This window comes from Lingula anatina, chromosome 1, assembly GCF_051362555.1.
Source record: "Lingula anatina isolate TDL-2025a chromosome 1, LinAna3.0, whole genome shotgun sequence".
In the NCBI taxonomy this organism is placed as follows: domain Eukaryota; kingdom Metazoa; phylum Brachiopoda; class Lingulata; order Lingulida; family Lingulidae; genus Lingula; species Lingula anatina.
In genome coordinates, this window is record NC_141767.1 from 15836515 (window position 1) to 15860955 (window position 24441).

General features: G+C 35.2%; 1 protein-coding gene across 1 annotated transcript; it reads right to left on the reverse strand.

The window, feature by feature from the left end:
* Window positions 1-12: 12 nt before the first annotated feature.
* Window positions 13-24172, reverse strand: LOC106166018 (uncharacterized). Its single transcript, XM_087001085.1, has 29 exons — window positions 24006-24172; window positions 23247-23473; window positions 17034-17139; window positions 16401-16504; window positions 15784-15881; window positions 15199-15299; window positions 14746-14901; window positions 13891-14195; window positions 13338-13482; window positions 12889-13083; window positions 12472-12540; window positions 12006-12110; window positions 11737-11830; window positions 11291-11382; window positions 9796-10023; window positions 9220-9387; window positions 8613-8780; window positions 7876-8172; window positions 6977-7138; window positions 6081-6191; window positions 5422-5562; window positions 4321-4557; window positions 3912-4018; window positions 3291-3382; window positions 2776-2879; window positions 2282-2452; window positions 2006-2106; window positions 1526-1715; window positions 13-1372 (listed from the first exon to the last, which is right to left on the reverse strand). The coding sequence occupies exons 1-29, from the start codon at window positions 24148-24150 to the stop codon at window positions 1212-1214; spliced, it is 4380 nt and encodes a 1459-aa protein (XP_086857211.1). The 5' UTR covers window positions 24151-24172; the 3' UTR covers window positions 13-1211.
* Between the last annotated feature and the right edge of the window lie 269 nt (window positions 24173-24441).

Sequence of the window (24441 nt, forward strand, 5' to 3'; positions counted from 1 at the left end):
GAACTACAGTAGTTCAAAGACAGAATCAGGATGTATTCAAATATCGCAAAGGCAGAATCAATATTATTTCCAGGTAGTTGGTAAAATGTATATAGTGTCATCACATAACTGTGTTAAAACATTACTAGGTAAAAATGACGATTTGATTTTATAATTTACAAACTGATTGCAGAAATTGATATTGATTATATAAACAGTGTTAAGATACTGTGACCAAATTTGTCAATTAACAGAGCAAAAGGTTGAAATATAACAAGGAATGTAAAACATGATCCAGGCTAATGTCAAAGCTTGGAAAATATAATTTTGATCTCAATGTTAATACAGTTTAATGGACAAGGGATTGTGTCAATTAAGAGCAATTTTCATTATTGATTTGCATTTAAGAATAAACAGAATTTTTTCCATTAATATATATGGGAAGTTAAATGTAATGTCAACTGCATTTGAAGAAATTTGTGTATATACTTTTATCAATCAAAGTAAAAGTGACACAAAAAGTTTTGTTCAAACAGCAGAGTCTTCAAATATAAACAATAAAATCCATTACAAGCAAAACCAAATATATGCATTTATCTGGATATTTTTCCCCAACTCCAAAATTAAAATCTCCTGTCATATATTTTAGCTTTAAAACAATAGAGTGCGACAGATGTATGTAATGCTTATTAATGCTTGTTAAAACAACTAACTTAACTGTAACCTGACCGTAAATAAAGAAACAACTAACAGTAAAAATTCTGACAATGATTTTTGAAAGTGAAAAATAATAACATTAAAAAGTTGTAACAGCACTTCTAATTTTAGTGGAGCACAGACAGCAATCTGCTTGTCATGTCCAATGTGCCACAAGTGTCTTTCCTAAAAACGTAATTATGAATAAATGGTCACTGCCAAACTGAATTACTTCAACATCATCTGCGTACAGGTATAACATGGCCAATCCAAAAAAAAATATCTGTAGTTGAAATATTTGAAAACGCTCTCAGAAGGCTATGAGTTAGCTTTCTTTAGAAAGTTACCAGTACCTGGTCAGAAAGTTTCTCCCTAACTATTTTGAGTAGATTTATGAAACTAGGCTTGGACTGATGAAATATACATAATTCAAAATTGGTTCTATCACATGTTTATCAATACAGCCTAGACATTTCACTTTCTGTCGGTTGTTTAAATCCTTGCTTGAAATGTTTTTCTTACAATATTGGAAATCGTCATTCTGACAGGTGGAGCTCCTCCACGATCAAACGTGTGTTGCTACGGGAACCAGATGTAATATCTGGGCCTCCAGAAAAACCAACATCTGCACATGAGTTGGTTGCATACAAGTCGATAACAATGTCACCTGACTGTAAACCCTTACAGATGCCTTCAACTGAAATGGAAATGCATCAAATTTGAAATAATTCATATAATTATGTTAATAAATATTGGACACAATTTTGCAACAATACTTCACTGTATCAAACTTTTTAAAATGTACCCGTTTAGTGCACTGCACCAGGAATTTCCTATTTATTTCACTTACTTGGAAAAGTTCTGAGATCACTCATCAAGGGGTTTGTATATGTTCTCACAAAAATACTAGCTGGGTTGGTACACTCTTGACCATTAAACTTGAAATAGAACTTGGCACAAAGACCTCCAGGTGTGTCAAAGTCACCTATCAGCTTGACATGAAGGGTACTCAGCGAGGACTTTTTCTTATAAGTTGCGCTCTATAATAAAATGTTATCATGTTTATTTTCAAATACATTTTGCCCATAAAACAATCAATTATCAAAACATTACCATGTCAAATAAGACTAGACTGAGAATCATTTACCTCAAACTTATAACAAGGCTTTAACAAGCTGTGGCGATCATTTCACAAGTAAAACCCCTTGCATCCTTTCAGTTACAAAAGCATTTTTGTATTCAGATAACAAAGTAAAATCAATTTCGTCTCTATGGAGAAGCACTTAAAAGATAAAGATTCCTGCATGTTCAGTAAATTTTGCACATGTACCTTTAAGAGTCCATTATCAGTTGTATCAGCTTGTATGTCCCAGTAAAACTGCTGGATATTAAATACAGGCACTTGGTACATGACACCATCTGAGCCTTCGACTTAAAAATAAATATGTAACATTATAAGACAGAAAATGTATAGGCAGAAACTTACTTGGAATATGAAAAAGGGAAATAAAATCCACACATATTTTTCACATACATCCTCAATATGACTTAGTTTTACTTTTTTGACAGTGGGAATTAAAAATATTCAGCAAACATTTAGACTTACAAGCATCAATATCATGTCCCATACGTATTTCTTCCACCATAAACCTGGAAACCGCCAACCATCCTGTGTTTGCCTCTCCAGTTTCCACCTCATTCACACTGCTGCGACTTTCACCAATCAACAGACGGATGCGGACTTTGCCTGCTGGGATTCCTTCACAAATACCTTCCACTGAAAAAAAATGAAAAAAAGGGCTAATGAACTGCACAATTCTAAGGGAATATAGAAAAGCTACGTAACTTTCCTACTTATTCCAATAAAATTTAAGCCCCCATTGCTCGTTCGGGTAAAACAGTTTTTCTATAATTCCAACAATTAGTTCATTTCTTTGTAACTGCTCAAAAAATTACGATCTATGCATCCATTTTGTAGTTTTTGTTCTTATACTGTTAAGAGTAAAATTACCCATTCCCCAATCTACAGCTCACAATAAAAAATTTGAACCTAGAACTTCTGTAAAATTAAGTGTTTAAAAACCCTGTTTATGATCTTACCAAGTCCTGTTCTAGTGTTGCCTTCTACCCCAGATCCAGAAAACTTGCCCACAACCCCCTCTATTGGAGTCTTGAAACACTCCTTGGTAGAAAATGTCACATACCTGGCAAATACAAGCCAAACCAAATTGTCAATACAATAGAAATTAAGCTTAATCCCAGTAGTTAAAATTTATATCATTTCAATTTTGTATATTTTACCTTTTTCAATGGAGGTGGTCACACAAGCAGTTTTCATCCATGTTGGTTTGTTTTAATATTTTCTTTAATGATGTTGATGGAATTTTAGGATACATGCAGTATTTCAAGTTTGAAAAAGTGATAATAATTTCAACTGAATCCAGATCACGTACATGATATCTATACCTAAGACATCCATAACCTTTTTGCTTTGGATATATGTCCCATTGTAGTACTGTAAAGTTACTTTGTATCTACTTTATCCAGCTTAAACTAATGGTGTCAAACTATAAAATGCATCATTTCTCCTTGGATTTATAAGAAAGAGGACATACCATCTTTTACTAGTATCTCCCTTCAACCACATTGTACCTTCCCACTTCACTCGTACTGCCGTGTCTTCCTCACGTTTAACGTAGTCAATAAACTAAAGAAATAATGACAAACCATTAGAAATATTGCCAAACATAAGGTAAGGAATGATGGATTGTGCACTCAAAATATTGTACTGGTTTTGCAACTGTTACTGAAGAAATTACTCTCACAATCACGTGAACTGTTGGATAACATAGTACTTTGTCTGTGTATAAAAGCTGTTAATTCTTACACCCCATTCTCATAGATTAGATCGACCTACATTGGATCGACCTAACTCCCTGGGGGTTCACGCTAAATAGCTGTCAGCCGGGCGGACACGAAAGTTAAATACCCCTTAAAGCTTGTAGTAGGCGGGGACGGACACTTAAGGGGGATTATCTGACAGTAATCTAGTGAGACTCCCCGCGGTGATAGATCGATCTAAAAGTTGTGAGAACAGAGCCTTACAGGGCTGGAAAAGTTGTTTGGTAATATCTCATTTTACTCATAATACGGTTTCTTTTCTATTTTTTAGGGAGGGGTGGGGGTGGAGGGGGGAGAGGGTACATGTATGATGAAAACTTCATTATCATAACTACCATCAGTTCCACATCTCCTGTATTGTCTCCTTTGTTCAGGTTGTGCACTGTGTGCTGCTGGACATTAATCACTGAATGTGCCCCACACGGACTGGGGAGAGCCAACTCTGAAAAAAAAACAGTATTATCTTTAAATTACAAAATTTGAGAAAAAAAAACTCTGTATGTATCAAAAACATGTCTAGATCTCTACCAAGACAAAACAGAAAATTGCCACCATTTCTGTAAAAGGATTTTGACATATTATGGTACCATGCATTATTTCTTTAAATGCAAATTTGCATTTCAACATTTTTAGAATATATTAGTAACAAATTAATGCATGAAATGGTTAACAAATAAATAAAATGTTTAGTCCAGTAAAAGAAAACTTAATTTGCCACTCATACTGGTACTAATATTTAATTACCTCCACAAATATCTTCCTTGTGGGACAGGATATTATGTTGCACTGCTGTGTCCAGAATTTCTTGCCATGATAGGACATTCCCCTTCAGTTCAGACTGACATGTCTGTCCCATGGCAGTAATATCTAGTACTTTATCCCATACATTGACTCCAGTCAGATACCCAACATATGCTTGTGATGTAGAAAAACATCCACCCACACAATCCTGATCTTGACCTAAGATCCAGGTTCCACCTCCTAATACACAGAGTTACATGTAGTTAGTTTGGAAAAAATACTGGACGCAAAAGTTTTCAATACCAAACTTAACGCAGGGAGTCTCAGTAAAACTGCCCAGCACACAGACCAAAAACAACTTCAAAATGTGGATGCTCAAGTACCACGGTTATCCCAAGGAAAGAAGGTTTGAATATATATGTAATCAACAAGACTAGTAAAATCAGACTAAAAATTATATATTTTATAACTATTTTTCAATCTCCATTTCAACCATCCACCAAATCCTTCAGAATGACAACATAAAGGTACCCTGGTAAATACAATGCACGTGGAAATATGGTTTGCCCAGTGAAACTGCAGACACACTTGCTGGGCTACAGCTAGACTGAATTACATTTTACTCATATACCTACAGCCTTTCTCTATTTTGGTTATCAACAACACACTTACAAGGGTAGGGAATACCTTTTGCGTTCCACGTGATTGGCCTTTTTTTTCGAGTGTGATGCATTATTCGAGCCCAATATTCTGCGTGAAACGTGATTCAGGAATTTTGGTGATTGGTGATTGACCTGAATATATCTTCATTATTGGTGATAGAGCTGTTTTAACTCTTGGTGACTGGCGATAAAGGGGCGGGGGGGAGGTATTCTCTACCCTCACTTACGCAATAATAATCACCATCCCACACATCATCTATTCACCAACCCATTGTGTTAGAGAAGACCAGAGAGATTTCATCATAATTATTAATTGGATAAATTAGTTTAGAAGAGTTCCCTGAAAACCAATCACAACATTATTGACAGTGTATGAAGAGAAATGGTTATGACAGCATAAAAGGCTTGGTGAGAGATACTATGGATTTTTGTTTTTTTATACCTGCAATTGTTGTTCCAGAAGCCAGGCCCGTGGAAGTTTTAAGCAGCAGTCCATCAGAGTAGAGAGCCCATTCACCATTTGCACTCTTCCAGGTCAGACAGATATGGTGCCAGTTGTTATCATTGGTCATAGTATCAATATCTATAATGTGAAAAGAATTAACATAAAAATAACATAAAAATGGTAACATAATCTATAATTTAACTAGTTATAATAATGATAAAAAAGTTTTTCCAGTATGCTTGTTATATGTGCTGTAATAGTAATTAAGTACCATGAATAAAAACTGCACATATGCATCTAATGCTACTGGAATGGAGTAAAAGGGGATTAATTTTTGCTGACAAGACAAGTTTTTTAAAACTTGATTTGATGTGCTTCAACATCATGCATTAACTGACAGCCTGTCACGCCATTTATTATTTATTCTAGTTTAACACTTAGGGTGCCTAGTTTACAGCCACAATTAAGTGGTCTGGGGGCAATATTTTAAAAAAATGTATTTTGATCACAAATTAAGATTTATTCTCGATTTGAAAATTACAAAATATTTTTGGTACTGTCAATCTTGATTGGTATCTGCATCTGTTTTCTAAGCAGAAAAATAAAATGTATCAGAAGATAACTTACAATATACACTAGCTTAAATTAATACCTACCAGTATAAGGGCTATTTATGTGGAGTCTAATCCCTGCTGAAGCTGCCCTGTACATTATTAAAATGCCATTGTCTGTTTGGGAGTTGGCATATGAGACAGTTGACAACCAGGCTGAAAAAATGTGAAATTCTTTTTTCAAAATTCAGTATATGATCTTTTTCAACAAATCATGTAAATGATCACCACCATGTAACAGAAGGATCCCCATATATAGGACAATTTCATACTTTCATGTTGATGGATTTTAGTCTTAGAAACTGGCCGTCAGAGCCCCTAGGATCCAATTTGGCATTATTTATTTTTTGAACAATAATAATAATAATAATAATTATAATAATGCTTATATGCAATTTATATAGTTTGATTGTACAGTAGTATGGACTGTTAAATTCACTAAATTAAACAGGGTTATAAAAAATCTTTACTAAAAGTGTTAAGATGAAATAAAACATTTGGTACTAAAGGAGGATATTTAAAAATAGAGTCATTTAGACACACCAAAAGTTAGTTTTTTAAAGTATTCAGTCTCCATTGTATGGATGCCTTTCAAGATGTAATAGTTCTTAATTTTGGTCTTATATATTTATGAGCTCGACATCCCTGTGTATGACATTTTCTTATTTGCCTCAGGCAGCAGATGGTGTATTATGTGACCTATGGACATAATGAGGAGTAATGATTTGATAGCTAATCCCTCATGCTAATCCCTTAATTACGAAATGCAACAATCGGTATGTGATGGTGCCTGTCAAATTGGATCCTTATGCAGCAAATTATAACTTATAAACTACAAGCTTACTTTGAATATATATATTATTATAGCTATAACTTAACATCATGGCAGTGAGAGTTAATGCTTATATGTTATCAATACTAGAAGATTCTGTGCCACCTACTTGAACTGTCGTAGTAATCACTCCTTCCCCAGTAACATGCAGTGAATTCAGTCAAGTCTGGAGTTGCATGGTTGGACAAAATGGCATACTTGCTTGTGCTCAAACTACGCCATTGCCAGACTGTCCGTGGTGGAATGCTCTCATAGCGATGGAAATCTTTCCCTGAAATAGAGAGTATTCTTAAAAACTGACACTGAACAAAATGTAACAGTCTGCTAGTCAGATTGGCGATGAAATTTATGACAGTCCATATCAAGGATAAGGAAAATATGAAGTTCTGTCAGACAATATTCAGGCCCGTAGCCAGGGAGGTTCGGGGGGTTCCAAAAACCCCCCTTTTTGCTGGAGAAAGGTCCACTCTAAGTAAAATTTGACCTAGGTACATGGGGATTATATGGTAAAAGGTCCACCTTTTCAGAAAAAGAACCCCCCTTTGAAATTGCTGGCTACGGGCCTGATATTTGTGGCTTCTGAGAATTCTAGTGTTTGTTAAAGAGTATGCTAGTCCCCCTTGTTTTCAATGTAAATACTAGTATATCCTTATGTCTTCATGCTCCCTCCTTCTCACTAGAATTTTAACATGTGGAGAAGAGAATCTTTGGATATTTAGGAAAATAGGATAAAAATTCTTGCACAATCCAGCAAACCACAGCACCAAAGTACATGTACATCTGTCATGGAACAGTCAACCTCAGTTTCAGAGGGTACCAGAAACTTGCCTCTCAACTACATGTTATCTGCATGTCTCATACCTAGAAGACAGCTTGAAGTGAGTTTTCAATGTCCTCTATAAACCTAGGGTGAGAAATATATTGACCTAACCTGAAAAATACACTGTGTAACCTACCAATATAAATTTCAATCACACCATATGATTCAAAACCATGCACATTTTTTACCTGGATATATTTTGGTGTCCACATAGCAGTTAGTGCCGCAGCTGGTATCTATGATGGCACACTGAATGTTCTTTGGATAGCACATGGAGTTGGATTTGTCGTAGTAGAAGGACTTGCAATCTTTCATCGCATTACAGGTCCAAATGCATTCCTCATAGGTAGATGATACAGCTGCATTTGAAATGTCTCCCCCTGCACAGGAGCCATATCTTCGCAGATAATACTTTCCTGTTCTAACTAGCTCTGAGTGCTTCACATATGTCCAGCCACTTCCAGATGGACAGGAAAATTTTTTCCCTATAGTATAATATAAATGTCTAACTTTCACTTTTGCATTGTATTTAGATAGTTCATTGCTTGAAAAAAATTTATGATATATGCCTAGATATTTTAAAGCTAAATTTATTCTTATGTTAAAAACACATTAATTAAAAAAAATACTGTGATATCTATACATATCTATACATATCTGACAAGTGTAAGGGACAATTTACAGACACTATAGTACTAACTGTGGATCTATCTATCTCTGAGGGGATTCTCGCTAAAGCGCAATCAACTCAAACAGCTTACATGTCTGTCATGCCTACTGAAGCTAATAATTAAATGACAATGAATTACCCCCTAGCAGCTTCATTAGGCCTGAATGGTAAAGAGATAAATTGTTCCGGTTGTTCAGAAAAAGACTACCTTGATGAAATTGCTGACTAGCGCCCTGAGGAATGCAATGTACTTACTCCAACAGTTGTTTGAGTAAGCTTGATACATAGCAAGCCTGCATTCTCCTGTGAGTCGGCATTGACTTTCACACTCGTCCACTCCAGAAACCAAACGATAATGTACAGTGCCAATATCATTACCACTACAGTCAGCCTCTTTCCACTCTCCATAGGAGGATGTCAGCACTGAGTAGAAAATGGAAACTATCTAAACTGAACATGTTTGATTTGTATAGACATTATAAATATTTTGTCACATGAGAGGTCTGTAAGAGACAGAAATATTATTAGTCCAATATTCAACATTTGGTTTTAATGTTGACTTCAAGCCTTTCGCGATATAGGCAAAAATTCTAAATTATATAAAATAAAACTATAATTTGTATTTTATAGTTTATTTTTATAGTACTTACAGACACACTCAACAGAAAGCATGTCTAGTTTATTTGAAATCAATCACACTACTTTCAAATAATAAAACAAAAGTGCATGCTCAAAATCGTTTCATGGGCCTGCTGCATAGATAATGTTTCACCTTGCAGTTTCATAAAAAAAACTTGCACTGGATGCTTGCAAATCATTGTTAACATCATTATTTTGAACAGTCTGACTTGTATTTCCTCACCTAGGCAATTTCCCCATCTTCCATCTAAATCATAATTGGTTGTGGTGGCACACCATGGCTGGTTATGGTTCACAGTGATACAAGAATGGTACACAGTGTCCTGATAGACGAATGGCAGGACACATGCCATCCCCTCAGAATTCCCACCAAATGTCTTCCTGATTGGATCTGAAATAGAAAAATACTCTTGTAAGCCAAAGGAGAAGGGGCATAGGGGAAAGCATAAGAAGCAATCCTTATGTTTTGACAGCACACTCTTCTCTTTGGATAAAATTTTGAATCCATCAAGTGTTAAATTCAGAAGGAAAACATGTTGGAGTGTTAGCATGAAGGATCTATATTCATACCCAATGCATCCAACAACTTTTTGCCTTGGGGTCTTTGAATACAAGCCCCACCTTCAAAATGGGTTCAAAATGCTAAATGGGTTTCTGCCATAAAGATAGCAAACTTTGTCTCTCTCATTTGACATGCAAATATTTGACATTATAATATGTTCATAATATTAATAACAATTATATTAACATAATAATGCTATATAAAAAAATAAACACTTTAATGTCTTTAAGAAGTTACCTCTGATAAACTTTTCCAGCATCCAGCGGTCACTACTGGAGGATGGGCTGACGCAAGACTTGTATTTAAGCCAACAATAATGGTCACTCGGTCTGTATGCTATGGCCAAACAGTCTGGACGAAGGCTACAGGCATCCAGACACTCTTGGTAATTGTTCAAGGAAAAAGAGATGATATCATTGCCCCCACAGTCTGAGCCTGTCCTCAAGGCATACATGGGTTCAGAAGCTATGAAACAGAAGCAGGCATTACAGAGAACGATATCACCAAAATACAACTGCACAGCTGAACAGACTTCTGTTCTGAACTAGAACAAATCAATACAAAGGTGTAGAAAAATTATACATACATGAATATTTCCTATCCCCCACATCTTTGGTTTTTCTACAGAAAATCATTTCATTCTAAAATGGCATATATCTACACTGGGCTAAATTATCTATAAAAACATATTAATACAAAAGTGTAGTAAATTCTGTTTTACATCCTTTCCATAAAGTCATTCTACAAATAATATTTTCCTTCTAAATGGCAAAATTTCATAGTCATTGAAATAACCAGTATAATTTGATTTCAATTAGGATTCCACAAGTTTTATTTGCCCTACAAATACAGGTACAATATTGACCACCTGGATTCAGTGCTGCAAAAATCTGACTGAAAGTGATGCAGCATCAGCTTCAATGCCGCAGACTTTTGTTATGATGGAAATTTTTCTAGGAGCTTGATGCAGTGAAGCAGTGAAGTAAGCAGACATGATTAATTGTGAATAGTTTTGTTGACATTCAGCTGGAATGAATTTGAAGATCTCTCTGTTACGACAGAACTTTTTTCTAGGAGCTTAATGCAGTGAATCCCAGATGCTGTTTCCTGATTAAGCAGATAACAAGGTAATACCAGATGCTGTTTCCTGACTAATGCAAATGGCTTGAAACTCATCCCATGCAATAATCATACTTGAGTTGGTCCTTTATTTATGTTTTCGATTGTGTAAATGAGGAGACATAAAAAATGTATGGTTTTGGCAGATTTTAAAACATTCTGAAATTATAAGAAACTGTACACCAAAAAATCAACATATTAGCATTGTCACTGTGTCTTTGATACATGTAAGTTAAATCCTATTTGGCTACATGTTAAACAATACCTCTTTTTAAGCAGATAACTGATTGTGACATTTAATATTCAGCTGAAATGAATTGACAGCTAATGTAGTAATGATGAAATAGAACCTTTCAGCACCTTCCTGTATGAAACTAAAGCATAAACTTAAAATTATTTTAAGTTTTTTTTTTTCTTCAAAAAATTTCAAAATATGCATACTGGGGTTAATTCAATACTGTAGAGCGAGTTCCTAGATTTTACAGTCTATGGTATACATGTTCCTTACATCAACCCACCGCATTTTCTAAATTGCATATTTTCTGAGCAAGTAACAATGGATTTAATAGCTGAACTTATTATATGTGTGTGGTTTTTGAAGAATATGACTCACTTATGCAATATCCCCAAGTTCCATCTGCTGCATAGCACCAGGGATGTGCATAGCTATTACCATGTGCAGTACAGGCTGTGTAAGTTATACCCCTGAAATAAAAGGCACCAGTAAATAAATCTAAATAGACCACTGATTATGATGACATCTTAATGTTAACTTAAATTACAAGCTGTAACCATGTATCTTACTATGCCAACTGCTAGGCCTTTTTTACTGTTGCAATTTCAATCACTAGAAGTAGTTAAAAATAGTAGTAGCGAACAATGTATCATTATTTAATTAATTCTGTTGGTGAATAGCTAATCAGCTAATGTTTGTACAGTACTTTCATTTTTTCCAATACCAAATAAACTTTTTTGTATTGTTATTGTATTGTATCCGTTCACTTGGAAATGAAAACAGATTAGTTCTTCTTTAAAAAAAATAAAATTAAAAGATCATACCCATATACGAAAGGGAACTGGCAAATTTGTCCATTAGCACTACCACCATAGGTGTAAATAACATCTGTATTATGCCCCTTGCCATGTCCAGCAACTGAAAAGTAAAAATGCTCTATAAATATTTGAGATTAAAAGAAAGTAGTATTCTTTGTCATGCAAAATAAGCAAAAGAGATGACTACATACCCAGGCCTTATGTTTTAATTAAATAAGAGAAATATTCATAGTAACAAATGCGTCCTTCAAGAACAGAACTTATGATACTCATACCTGTACAGTAGCCCCAGAGTCCATCAGTGTCATAGTCAGCAGTTGTTCCACACCAAGGTCTGCTCCTGCCTTCCTCATCCACTTGGCACAAATTCTGAGGCTGACCTATAACAGAGGTAATAGTAAAACAAATGGACTCCTTCCACTTGTACTGATTTTAGAGACACTTTTTACGGTTGCTTTAAATGTTTATATCCAATTTAAAAAAAGGAACATATAGCTTGCCATCTGTATCTTTAGTTCATTTGTCTGTAAATATTTCAAATTTCACTTGACTCGATAGTCAGGTCAAAAATAATATCACCCGTAGTGAAAAAAATATATTTTGTTTGACAAATGAAAAAGAATTATCAAAATGTGAAGATATAAAACCATATTTTATTAAGAAAGTTAAGTTCATTTAACGAATATTACTATGCAACATGTCGGTTCTTTAAGTTAAATAAAAGCAGGCATAGGCTTCTACCTTTGTATGTAAATGGCCAAAAACAGGCTGCTCCTCCAGAGTTTCCTCCCCAAGTTGGAATCATCTGATCTATTAAAAAAAAAAAGAAAAACATGTCCATTGATATACATTTTTGCATAAAATATAAGAGCTATATATCATACTAGTAGTAGTCTGAATTTAATTTTAAAAATGTATAATTAATCTCTAATAAGCAATAACTTCGAAGCTATTTGATGGATTTATGCAACCTTTTGTAACTTTCTGAGTGAAAGTAAAAAATTGAAAAAATATTAGTGCTAACATAAAAAAAACAAATCTTAAAGATCTAATACAAAAGAAAATCTTGAAACATCAAAGTTATTGCTTCATGAAATCTTACTTTTACATGTTAAAATATCTGAAAAATAATATTCTGTTTATCTGTATCTCAATTACCAAGACAGATGTCCTGATCAGCTGATGTAGATACACTTCCAGCAAGAAAAATGTCATTTGCTCCATCAAATGCAAAGACATTTCCATAGGTGCTACTGTAACACTGGCCCATTCCATGTGGTTGTAGAACAACATCCCAGATATTGATACGTGTCATGTACCCCGTGAAAGACTGGGTTGCAGCAAAACCTCCTCCTTGAAAAAAAAATGCAAACATTCTAAACTACTGCTTGTACTGGTACACTGTTCTTGGCAATAAATGCAGTTATACTTACTTTGACTAATGGGATACACAGTAAGAATCAGCCATGCATTCAGTTTAAATTTCTAGAACCCATTATTTACTATAGTATCTTGGCATTTTCCCTGTCTGGCGGCTATTGCATCTGTCCCCCCTCCCTGCCCCCCCCCTCTCTATTCTCTCCCTTTTTAAACCAAATCAGCTGTACCTAAGCTGTCCTGGTCCTGCCCCAGTATAATCATCCCCCCTCCAGCAATTGTCTGTCCAGTTTGAAGTCCAGTCCCACTTCCAGCTTCTCTACTGTCCACATAGACCGCCCAGTAACCATCACTGCTACGCCACATGCCACACACCTGGAGACACAGGTAAAAATAGACTGAGCAGGACTGTAGAGGAGGGGGGGTGGAAACGAACCTCCCTTTTGTCCAGAAAAGATGAAGTTAACTAATCTGAATCACAATTTGACCTAGGTTCTGTTCAATTTTTCAAGTTGGGTCAACTAAAGGGGTAAAAAGTCCACCTCTTTCAAAAAACCTTTTAAAACTAGTGGTTACCATTTTTCTGGAGTATAACATGTCCTTATCATCTTGTGTTATAAGCAAATGAAAAAAATTAAGTTTGTAAACATAATAAATATATATCGTGATACATGTAAGATATAGTCTCACATTTTTTAGCTTAATATCCTAAAATATTTCCATAATAAATGATTCTTACAAATCATAAGACCCATTCACTTCAATCTGTATACATTATTATACCTGGTGCCACATGTTGTCAGTCAGTGAGTTCCAATTGACCTCAGAATCTGTGTTTAACACAGACAGAAGAATAGTGCCAGATGATTGAATCCATATCGTGAATGCATTAAATACTGCACTACTGGCATAGGAGAAAGTTGCCATAGCTGTCTGTGCATAGCTGGACATTTTCTGCCAATAGCATACTGTGACCTCATTCAAGTCCGGGAGAGTGACAGCTATTGTAGCATAATGAGATGCACTGGATCCTGGGAAATACAGGGTGGTGAATTTTGGAGATTGATTTGGGAGGTCAAAGGTACGCGCTGAAATAAAAAAGTGTGGACTTAACCTTACTCACCATCAATTTAATCAATAATGGAAATGAGCAAACAATGAACATACCCTCAAGGGTCCCTGAGACTCTGTCAGGTGTTGTAAAATAAGTACAGATAACACAGCAGCACTAAGGTTTAAAGGTGCACATGATTGTGTTAGGCCTTTATATATATGTACCAAAAATTTAATTTTTCTAGAAATATTTTCATTTTTATTACTAAGGTATACACACTATCAAAAACCAAAATCCAAAATGACAATCTACATGTATAAGTAGTATAAAAAAGGGATGCAAAAATATGCAAAAATTGTTACAATTTCCTGGATTTTTTTCCTATATAAAGATCTAGAGTGATGTATTAAACAATAGTCACTCATATATGTATATGTACACTGTACTGCGTTTTGTGAAAAGAGAGACTGCTCATATCAGTCACTTTAATAACTGAAACAAGGCACTTTTAATGAAAACTTGGTTACAATACTGAACATGGGTTTTAACTTTAAAAAGTTGAAATTGAGATTTCAGTTACTCACAAGCTGAGCTGTATCTGGTGTCCACTTCCTGCACCATGATAAAAGACTCGTCATGGTGTCCTATATAGCCAGTGGAAAGGGGAAAGCCAAAACAATTCCCCTGGTGCATTTGGATGTTTACAACACCTTCAGGGATTCCCTCACACATGCCATCCACTGAAAACATAACCAAAAAATTTCAACTTACCTGTATACTTAGTTACTGATAGCTGTACTTAGTTAATGATAATTTCACTTTAAATGTCAGTGCTAATTTTAATTCAGTTTATTCCAATAATTAAGATTTTCAATGATGTATTTATGACTTTACCCCAGTAAGCAATTACTTACTGGTACATCTATACACCTTAAGAAGGTTTAAGAATATCTACCTTGTTTTCACCAAAATCACAATTTTAGAACTTTATGTGCCTTTTTTTTCTTTCTTAATGAAATATCTTAAATAATACACACTGTGTCCTCGTCTATGCAAATCAGTGGCAGCGTTGTCATGGTGCATGTACTCAATAGTGTCTGGATTACCACATTCCATATTGTTGAACTTGAAGTACCATCTGGAAGAATTATCAAGAAGCAATGTCATAACATATCAGAGACATACAGACAGCTGATATGATAGTACATTATACATGTACTCAACAGCCTACCCCATGGAGCATGTTGTTATTATCATATTCTATGTTGTTTAACTTTTAAGTACCAGGTATCAACTATTACATTATAAAGTGATTGACTCTGAACTTAAGTGAAGGTGTATGTGCCATACCAGGATTATTTTCTTTTTGCTGACTGAAGTGAGGCAAATAATTTTTAAATAGCAAACGACTGAGGGTAAATGACAATAAATTTGCTTGATTTTAGCTGAATTTCTTTGCTTAACTATTTAATCATTTAACAAATTTATATATCAAGATGAATAAAATATGTGTATGACTTCAAGGAATTGCACACATAATCTGGACATTAATATAGAAATTCAGATGTTATCTCAGATCTTGGTATAACCCCAGTATGTTATAAAATAGGCAAGTTGCTTACCTTACACAACCTCCTGCAATATTGTAAGGGCCACGTAAGCTTCCAGACCATTGCACTCTCAGGGCAGTAAAGGAGTGCTTCTTGGTGTAGCTTATATTCTATATAATTATGAAAACATCTCATAGGTAAAACTAAAAATAGTTTCGAATGGAAAAAGTTGTTTAAAAAACAGAAAGGTATAGTCTACACTACTACAGAATGAAAATTGTAGCCAAGTATCAGCTGGGACTGCTACCAACAGTTTACTGATAGGATAAGAACTATATATGCATACAAGGGTCTGTACATGTACATTGAAGTCATTCAAACCAACTTTTGAAAATTGAAATGTGTGACAATTAAGATATAAAGTTGAAGTGAAATCCAAAAGTGGTGCATGAAGGTTTGGGTGGGGGTTACAGGGTCAGGGGTAAATACGCATACATAAGATTACTTGTATATGTACATGAACAGGTACATGTTTAAATGATAATATATCATAAATGCAAAACTCAGGTGCTAATGTAAGACACATAATTAATATCGATAAAATGGCATACATGTCTAAGTAATTCAGTACATTTGGTAAATTTGTGCATTTATATAAATATTTAAAAAACATATATAATTGCCCATACCGCCACAATTCCCTTCCCTGGTGAATCATAGTTGAGGTTAAGAACACCCAAATGATAGTAGCGCAAGTTATCAACTGGATGCTCTGGACATTGGGAATTATCGCCTGGAATTTAAAGTATGTCATTTTAGTTTACTGTTACAAGTGCAAAATCTATCAATTAAATGACCCACTCCTATCAGTCTATGGGTTTACAAAATCACCAATTTATTCAATTTATTTAAACTAACAGGATGGCAGACCAACTTCTTTCTGATCTAGAAGCAGCTAAAGAGAAACCTCACTGTACTTCTACGAGGTCTCTCTTCAACTTCCGCCGGTCAGACAAAATACAATTATCCATGTACACAATTTCACCCCAGTTTTGTCAACTGTATTTTAAAAATGAACGAGAAAAACATGATCGATGTGGTATCTCATATTACTTGCAATTACATGTAATGAATACACCATGCAGATTACCAGTATATCGATTTCTTTCTTTTTTTTTTTCTAATTCCCCCTACCGGTTGACTTTCACATCATGTACCCAACTTAAATAATGAAAAATGTATATTTCATATATAACGATCAAGTAAAACCATTATATTTGACCGATCAATGCATGTTTAAAGCCATGTGTTGTGCCAATTACCAACGCAGTGTGCCTCCTGCCCATCACACGTCGCCCGGCACTTCCCGGTGGAGCACCTGTCACTGTCACAGGGTTCGGAATCCACAGGTTGCTTTGGGGACTCATCCTGGGAGATAAAACACAGTGAAAACAGAAAAAGAAGACGTGAATTCTTCTTTACGGAAAGCGTTTCCGGATATGCCGCTTGTGTTTAATGCCGGAAATTATGACGTCAAATGTTGCTCCCAATACTGATAATACAATAATGTGGCAGCTTCCCAATACTGACCACTGCCTACACACTGGCCCTCAAATACTGGCACAGCCTCCAATATAAAAAGCACCATGACACCACCTCCTTAGTTACTCATGCACTTCACGAAAATGAAAATTTAAACAGACTTAACACCTCAACCTGGTCAACCGGCATTAAAAATACACTGGCGCTCATTGGACGCCCTGACATTTGGGAGGACCCTTTTAAAATATCCATGACCGCACTCTCTTCCATAATAAAACCGCTTATCCAAATCTCTTATAGTTCGGCCTTCAAATCTCACCTAGCATCCCTGAACACGGAGGGTAAAAAATTACGTACCTACAGTACCTTCAAAAAAGATTTTAAAAGAGAAATATACACACAGTTAATCCACAAACCCAAATCTACATTCCTTTGCAAATTCAGGATAAGTGCCCACAATTTGGCAATTGAAAAGGGGAGACACATGAATCCTAAAATACCCATAGAGAAAAGGCTATGCACGGTGTGCAACATGGGGTCAGTTGAGGATGAGTTCCATTTTATGATGATATGCCCCTCTTATGCTCCACTAAGAGCCATATTCCTTAACAATGTTAAAGATATACTGGGCAGTGCGGCCCCTGAGTCCATCAGTGACCTTTTTATTACCGTACTGCAATGTAATGATTTTGATATTGCAAAATGCACAACTAATTTTCTTTATGATTGTTTTAAAGCTAGGGATATGAAAATTGCATCCATGCTGAATAAAACCTAGATTAACTGATGATGCAGTTTTCATATCCCCCTAAATAATAGTTAGTTTAATATAAGGTTTAGTGTAGCCTAATCTAGTTGAATCATTTTTTTTTTAATTATCCCTATATTGATCTTTATTGAGTAGTACATGTACTTTCCCTGCTTTAGTCTAGACATTATATAATGTATATCAAACTGTATATGGTAATCACTCTGCGGATTACTTCTTGTATTTGTATTTGATCATGCCCGGATGTAGGGCGATAGTCAATAAACTTCTGATTCTGATTCTGATTCTGCTCGAAAGGAGTTAGGCTGACCGGTCATTTTAAGGGTATTGTAACCCTTTATTATCATCAGAAAATGAGGTTTTTTTCCTGCATCTAATTATTCAGTAATGCATCTGTCTTAGTGCTGATTTAAAACAATAAAAAAGCTCGAAAATAAAAATATCGGCGTTTATATTTCTCGTCGTCAAAGCTTTAGTCGTCAGTTTAACACCTTTCTACCTTGAGGTGAGATAACATCGGTATGGGGCGTAAGTTCATCCCTGAAGAAGATTTTATCACGAAAATTGGCTGAGTTGACCACGATTGCACATGTATAGACCACAAATTCAATTCCTTGCCGTCAGTCTAGTTTAAATGTTTTTTTATTGATATGAGTTATGAGCCCCTAAATTACAGATTTTCATTAAACAAAGGCATTGTCTTGCTTTATCAACGATATTTAATCTGAACTAAGACCTTTAAGAAAGGCAGGGTATTGGAGTACTAAATGCATGGTGTCATTAAATCGGCGATAAAACAGTGAGCGTGGGTGCTCAGGTAAAAGAGAAATATGAGAAATTGTTTTTTCAGTTTTTACCCCAAAATCGCAATTATGATGCACCCGCAAGATAACGTGTGGAAATGTTCATTAATTTAGTCACTGAGCACTGAAGATTTATCTACCGGTATTACCCAAAAGAATGTATATAAGACAGTAAATAAGACTAAAGTCGCTTTTTTATCAACTTGATTTTCAAACGATTGGGTTGCTTCCACCCACCGACATAGCAAAAAATTAAAATGACTTTACGGATTATGTTCTTTGTGAGGCTAGGAATTGTTGTCATTTGAATTTTTCGAAAGTAAACAGCATAATATGCTCATATTTTATTTTTTCTAAGTACTGTAAGCACAGAAAGGAATATATATATATATATATATATATATATATATATATATATATATATATATATATATATATATATATATATATGAAGCATTCAATTGTAAAATTAAATGTTTCAGTTTTTGTCAAAGGCAAGACGTAAAAATATTTAGGTCAGGTGAACTCATCTAACAGGATGATAAGATTCAGGTTGATTTATGTTTCACGACCATAGATTGACAATGTAAGCCAATTTTAAGTCAGATGAACGCACATCTGCCAGGGACTGGTATGTGGATAAGAACTGCAAGGTGAACATTATTAATTGTTTGAAATTCTACCCGTAAACAAGGCAAGGGACAACATACATGCGTATAAGTACTGTACAATGCCATCGGGCTGGAATGGTCCCCTATCGAATGTCGTTAAAAGTCGTTAAAATCGCTAATATTGTCAGTGTACAATAATTTAAGTAACATCCCGGAATGAATAAAGTGTGAACGAAATTGTTTATGCTCTTAAATGTGCACGGAATAAAAAAAGTATATTTTTCACACACATAACAAACGGGCATGCGCCATCAAAATCATTTTGACTGAATGGTCGTCGGACTAGACTGTCAATTGTTATAACTGTGAAACGGTGGAAATGACATTTCCTCACTTGTAATCCAAATTATACACAAAAACTTTTTTCACAGAGTATGATAAAATCTTTTTTTTTTTTTTTAAGTTCGCACGTCTTCACCCACAAGCAGTTCCTCTGTTAATGACTAAAGATTCATTTACATTTTAAACTATCGGTCTCACACGCCTTCTCTTTTTTCCAACGTATTTGTATAATCACAAGCTTTTCTGTAATCTACTCAACGCCAGGAGGAGGCGTGTAAATCTGTTAAACTAAATGCATTCAGCGAGATTCCCTGAGGAGTTGGATTGATCTACGTAGACCGAGATAGTTTTCATGGGAATGATGAGAATGAACCTTAACTCCTTTCATGCATGGAAGTCAAGATTGTCTTAGGTTTAGATAAGGGCCTACCCGGTGGGTCTATGGTATTTATTCCCGCTAATACACGATGGCAAGGTAAAATAATAATTAAAAAATAATAATAAAAACCCACTCGACTTAAAAACAGGCTATTGCAATTTAATTAATTCATTAATAAATAAAAAGCCATATTTTGCTCCAAGATTTAACGGAAGATCTCTGCATAGGACCTAAAGTATTGAATGGGATATACATGAAGTAATAGGGGGAAGGGGTACAAGATCACATGTTGTGAATATATGTGTTTAATTATTAAAAAATGTTATTAAAAAAGGGAAAAAAAAAACATTGCAGCATGTGTTTACATGTTACTGTTTCTATTAATCTTTTCTACCTTCGGTATACCCTGATTCTATCACCCGATAGTCCATTGCTATTATCATTATTTTAATTTTTTTATGAAATGACTATGGAATATAAGAAAGCAGCTCGGCCAAAATTTTGTGTTGTTGGCACTACAAAAAGTTTATTGATACATGTATGCATAGTCGATGGTTTTCGAAACAAATAGGGTGCGCTTACTTTCAATCGATATTTGCAGTACAATAGGTATCTTTGTCTGGAGGTTAATAGATGTACATAACGGTTTTTCGAAAGATGTCGTAGAAGTAATTGAAAATAGAGTAGATAAAAAAAACCAAACGCAAATTGCACAAAGCTCCGTGACTCTCAAATATATGTTAATCAAATCCATTATTGACACATTTCAATGATTGTTGATAAAACTAAAAAAAAGTATTATTGTAGGCCTAATGGCGGTTTCAGGAATTGGCAAGGGGAGTGGGGGTGTAGGGATAAAACTATGCTCCTAAAGATGAAGACAATGTTATGTATGATATAAAAGGCGCAATAATGGGAATTTTGCTTATTTTTCCCTGTTTCGCTCGTTGTCCTGTTTTACCTTTTTTATTCTGGAGGGAAACGGGGTTCCTCAGAAACTAAGAGAGGAATACGTGCTTAACAATATCAGCTATGATATTCTTATAAAATTGACACCCAAAAAGATACAAAAAAATGTGCATATAGGTCTGTCACTTGCGACAAAATCATTTTAAAAGCTTATCCGTTTGATCAATATCGTGCAGATCAATGTGCCTTATGTTATGCGTTTATTGTTTGTATTTATAGACAACTCCCTAATGGAAGCTAAGTTTGTTCGAGTAAAAACGATTGCAGATCGGGGAGGGGGGCAGCGGGAATATGCTTCCGCCTTAGCCAAAGATGTTACTTCCTCCCTCTCTCTCCAAACAAACCACTAAAACGAGCGGCAGTAGACAAAGCAAGTGCTTTTTTCCATCTCTAAGTGCTATATTTTGTTGGAAAAATGTCATGATCTCTCATTCGCCTTGCCTTTTTATCCTTGTGCTCCCAGGCAAAATGCTAAATCCGCCAGTTCAAAGGGAAGGTTGCACTTTTTGTATTGTAAGAAGTTCGTCTAAACCATTTAAACTTTTGTTGTGTATTATGTGTTTTGGGTTTCTAGCAATTAACACGAAGAAAATCGATTCTTGCAGCAAAAAAAAAGTATCACTTGCAATGCTACAAATCAATGCAAATCAAATGAGAATACACTCTATATTAATGTATATATTATGCATTTGTTGTGGAGTAGTACGACAAAAGAGGGATGGAATATCAATCGATGGAGAACTACTGGAGGAAGTCGAGGAATACAAGTATTTGGGAAGACTATTGGCACCAGGAAATGAAATGACCACCCGCCAGTAGTGGCCCGACACGCCAAGATCAATGAATGAATGGGTACTAGTACTTCTCACCTGGAGATTTATTTGTTTGAATGATAGTGCTTCTCTTCATAAGACTGTAAAATCGCTACTTATATCTGTTAGATTTCTAGTTCTGTGCCCCAAACCCTACTGATAGTACTTTACTGTAAAACAGTAAGACTCAGCAGCGTATAATTTTCTTTCAGAATAGTAATAAACATGTTACCGGACTTTTTCAAATTGTGGGCTATCACAGTAATGCGCCTTGATTCCTACTCAAACACAGTTGTATTCATTATGCTGCTACGATAAAAAAATTCATGTCTGAAATAATTTCCCTGCACATAGGCCTATACTGATACATACAAATGTCAATTTTTCATGTGGCGTAGAGATATTACATTTATTATTTATAATTGTTATATTTTTAAGGTACAAAAAAGTTCTATCTTATCAAAAAAGGACAATTTCATAAAATAATGTGACCATTTAGCTACATGTAACTCTTCAGACACAAGGAGAAAAGTCCTGATGCAGACAATGATTTATGATTACATAAAAACACCAAGGAGGGTCTAAATATATAGAACAGAAAAACTCCCTATCACCAGAGTCCCTTCCAGCAGGTACTTAATTAGACGAAGGACGCCCTCGTAACAAGCCCTCGAAGAGAGTAGGAAAAGCAGGCCTATATGAAGTGCGTAGGTAAACAAAGAGCACAAGGCTTCTATCCTTCACATGCTTCATATAATGAACAGATGTGCTTTCAAAGGCCCAGTCAATGGCACAATCTTGACCTTTTCAAGATTAATGTAACATATTCGAAGAAAAATAATAAACGAATAACAAAATGTAAAAAAAAAAAAGACACAATTCTCTAAATCATCAAGTTCTAAATCGAACATGCAAAAACAACGCCAGAAGACCTAGTTTACCTTTAGGTAAAAAGGGATACGGATGGTGAAATCAATGAAAATTTTATACATGTAACAGCTAGTATGGGCTCTGGTAGAGAATCACATACGGCGGGCGAACGTACAAGCACGCCGGCCTCCCTTGTTGAATGCATGACTCTACGCTTATTAAAATTACACAAAAATACTTTTATTTTCATGCTTCATTTAAAGATACGTGTAAGTTTGAAACGCCAGGAATGTATATTAGAAAATAATGGGTGTAAAATGCAGCTTATAAAATAATTACGATGAAACAAAAATCATGGATTTCCACCCAAGATACGGAGGTGCACGTACGTCAAGGGGCAAATAAAAATTTTGATAAAGAATTCAAATTTATACTTACTCCCGTGTTCCTCATATTGACCAGGAACCAGTCAGTGGCGTTTGCGGCTGACATAACAGAACTTTCCCTAAACAACATATCGTGCAGCGTTTCCAACATCAAGTTGCAGTCCCCAGATTTTCTGTTAAATAACGCAGTGACGCAGACACGATTCTGAAGACAAAACAAACCACAGTGGCCTGGGTTTTTGGCTTGCACGGTACCAACCCCGAAGGACGCATTGTAGGCTAGGTGCGATAATGAGAAAGGGTGAAGAAAATTTTAATTTCTTTGAAAAGTTTAATGTTCACCTGAGCGAATATTGTTTAATCAAAAGATGAACCATCATTTGAATTTGGAGAAGGCAAATCATTGCGAAAAAAGGAAGGAAAACATACCATGGAATATTGCATTGTTTCCCCCGCCCCTTGGAAGATCAACGTCTAACAATTACAAATACACCATAATTGATTAAGCGAATAATTTTCCTACGCGATTTCCCCCTTTTTTTACAACCCATACGTTGTAAAAGATTCAGATGTAAATGCTTTGGACATTTGGACCTTTTAAATACTCATACGGCATTAGTTCTATTCATTACTACAATCTTTTGGGATTTAAGATCTTGTACTTCAAATATTTTTGAAGATTTTGGACTAGTTCTGCAGAAGCAAAATTTTGTTGACAACGATTACAAATACACTAGTAAATACAGAGATGTTATCTTATTCAATATATATATAATTTTATGTTTTAAATAATCGCAGTGCTAAAGCTTACCCGCTTCGGTCACTGGAACGATGTTAACGTATGATGACCGAGGACTGTTCGCTATACAAGCTTCCTTATAGCCTAACACCGTGAGTACCAACACAGCTAAAAAGACTGTCAGAAGAAAAAGACGAGAGTTCCATCTTCGCGCCATGATGTATTCGGGCAAGAATGAAAAATCCGTTACCTTAAAGTCAATCAATTATTTATCGACTTTGAAAATGCGGATAAATAAATAGCGAAGGTTAAGCAAAAAATACAAAGACTCCCGTTGAATGTATAAACAACGAGTTGGTATTGATGCTGGATAATCTATGCGTTATTATAAAAAGGCACGTAAAACAAATCATATGCAACAAAGGTTGCCGATTTTATCGGTTATATCATAACAAAAGTTCGGGTTGGGACAACGAACAAATTGGATCATCGATCGCAGTAACTGTAC

Excerpts from the sequence above, each read along its gene's own strand:
- LOC106166018 (XM_087001085.1), bottom strand. The coding sequence starts at position 24,150 with ATGGCGCGAAGATGGAACTCTCGTCTTTTTCTTCTGACAGTCTTTTTA. Across the intron at positions 15,300-15,783 it reads ATTGCAGGAGGTTGTGTAAG|ATGGTACTTCAAGTTCAACA; the intron begins GTAAGCAACTTG and ends TAATTCTTCCAG. Across the intron at positions 1,373-1,525 it reads TGATCTCAGAACTTTTCCAA|TTGAAGGCATCTGTAAGGGT; the intron begins GTAAGTGAAATA and ends TTTCCATTTCAG.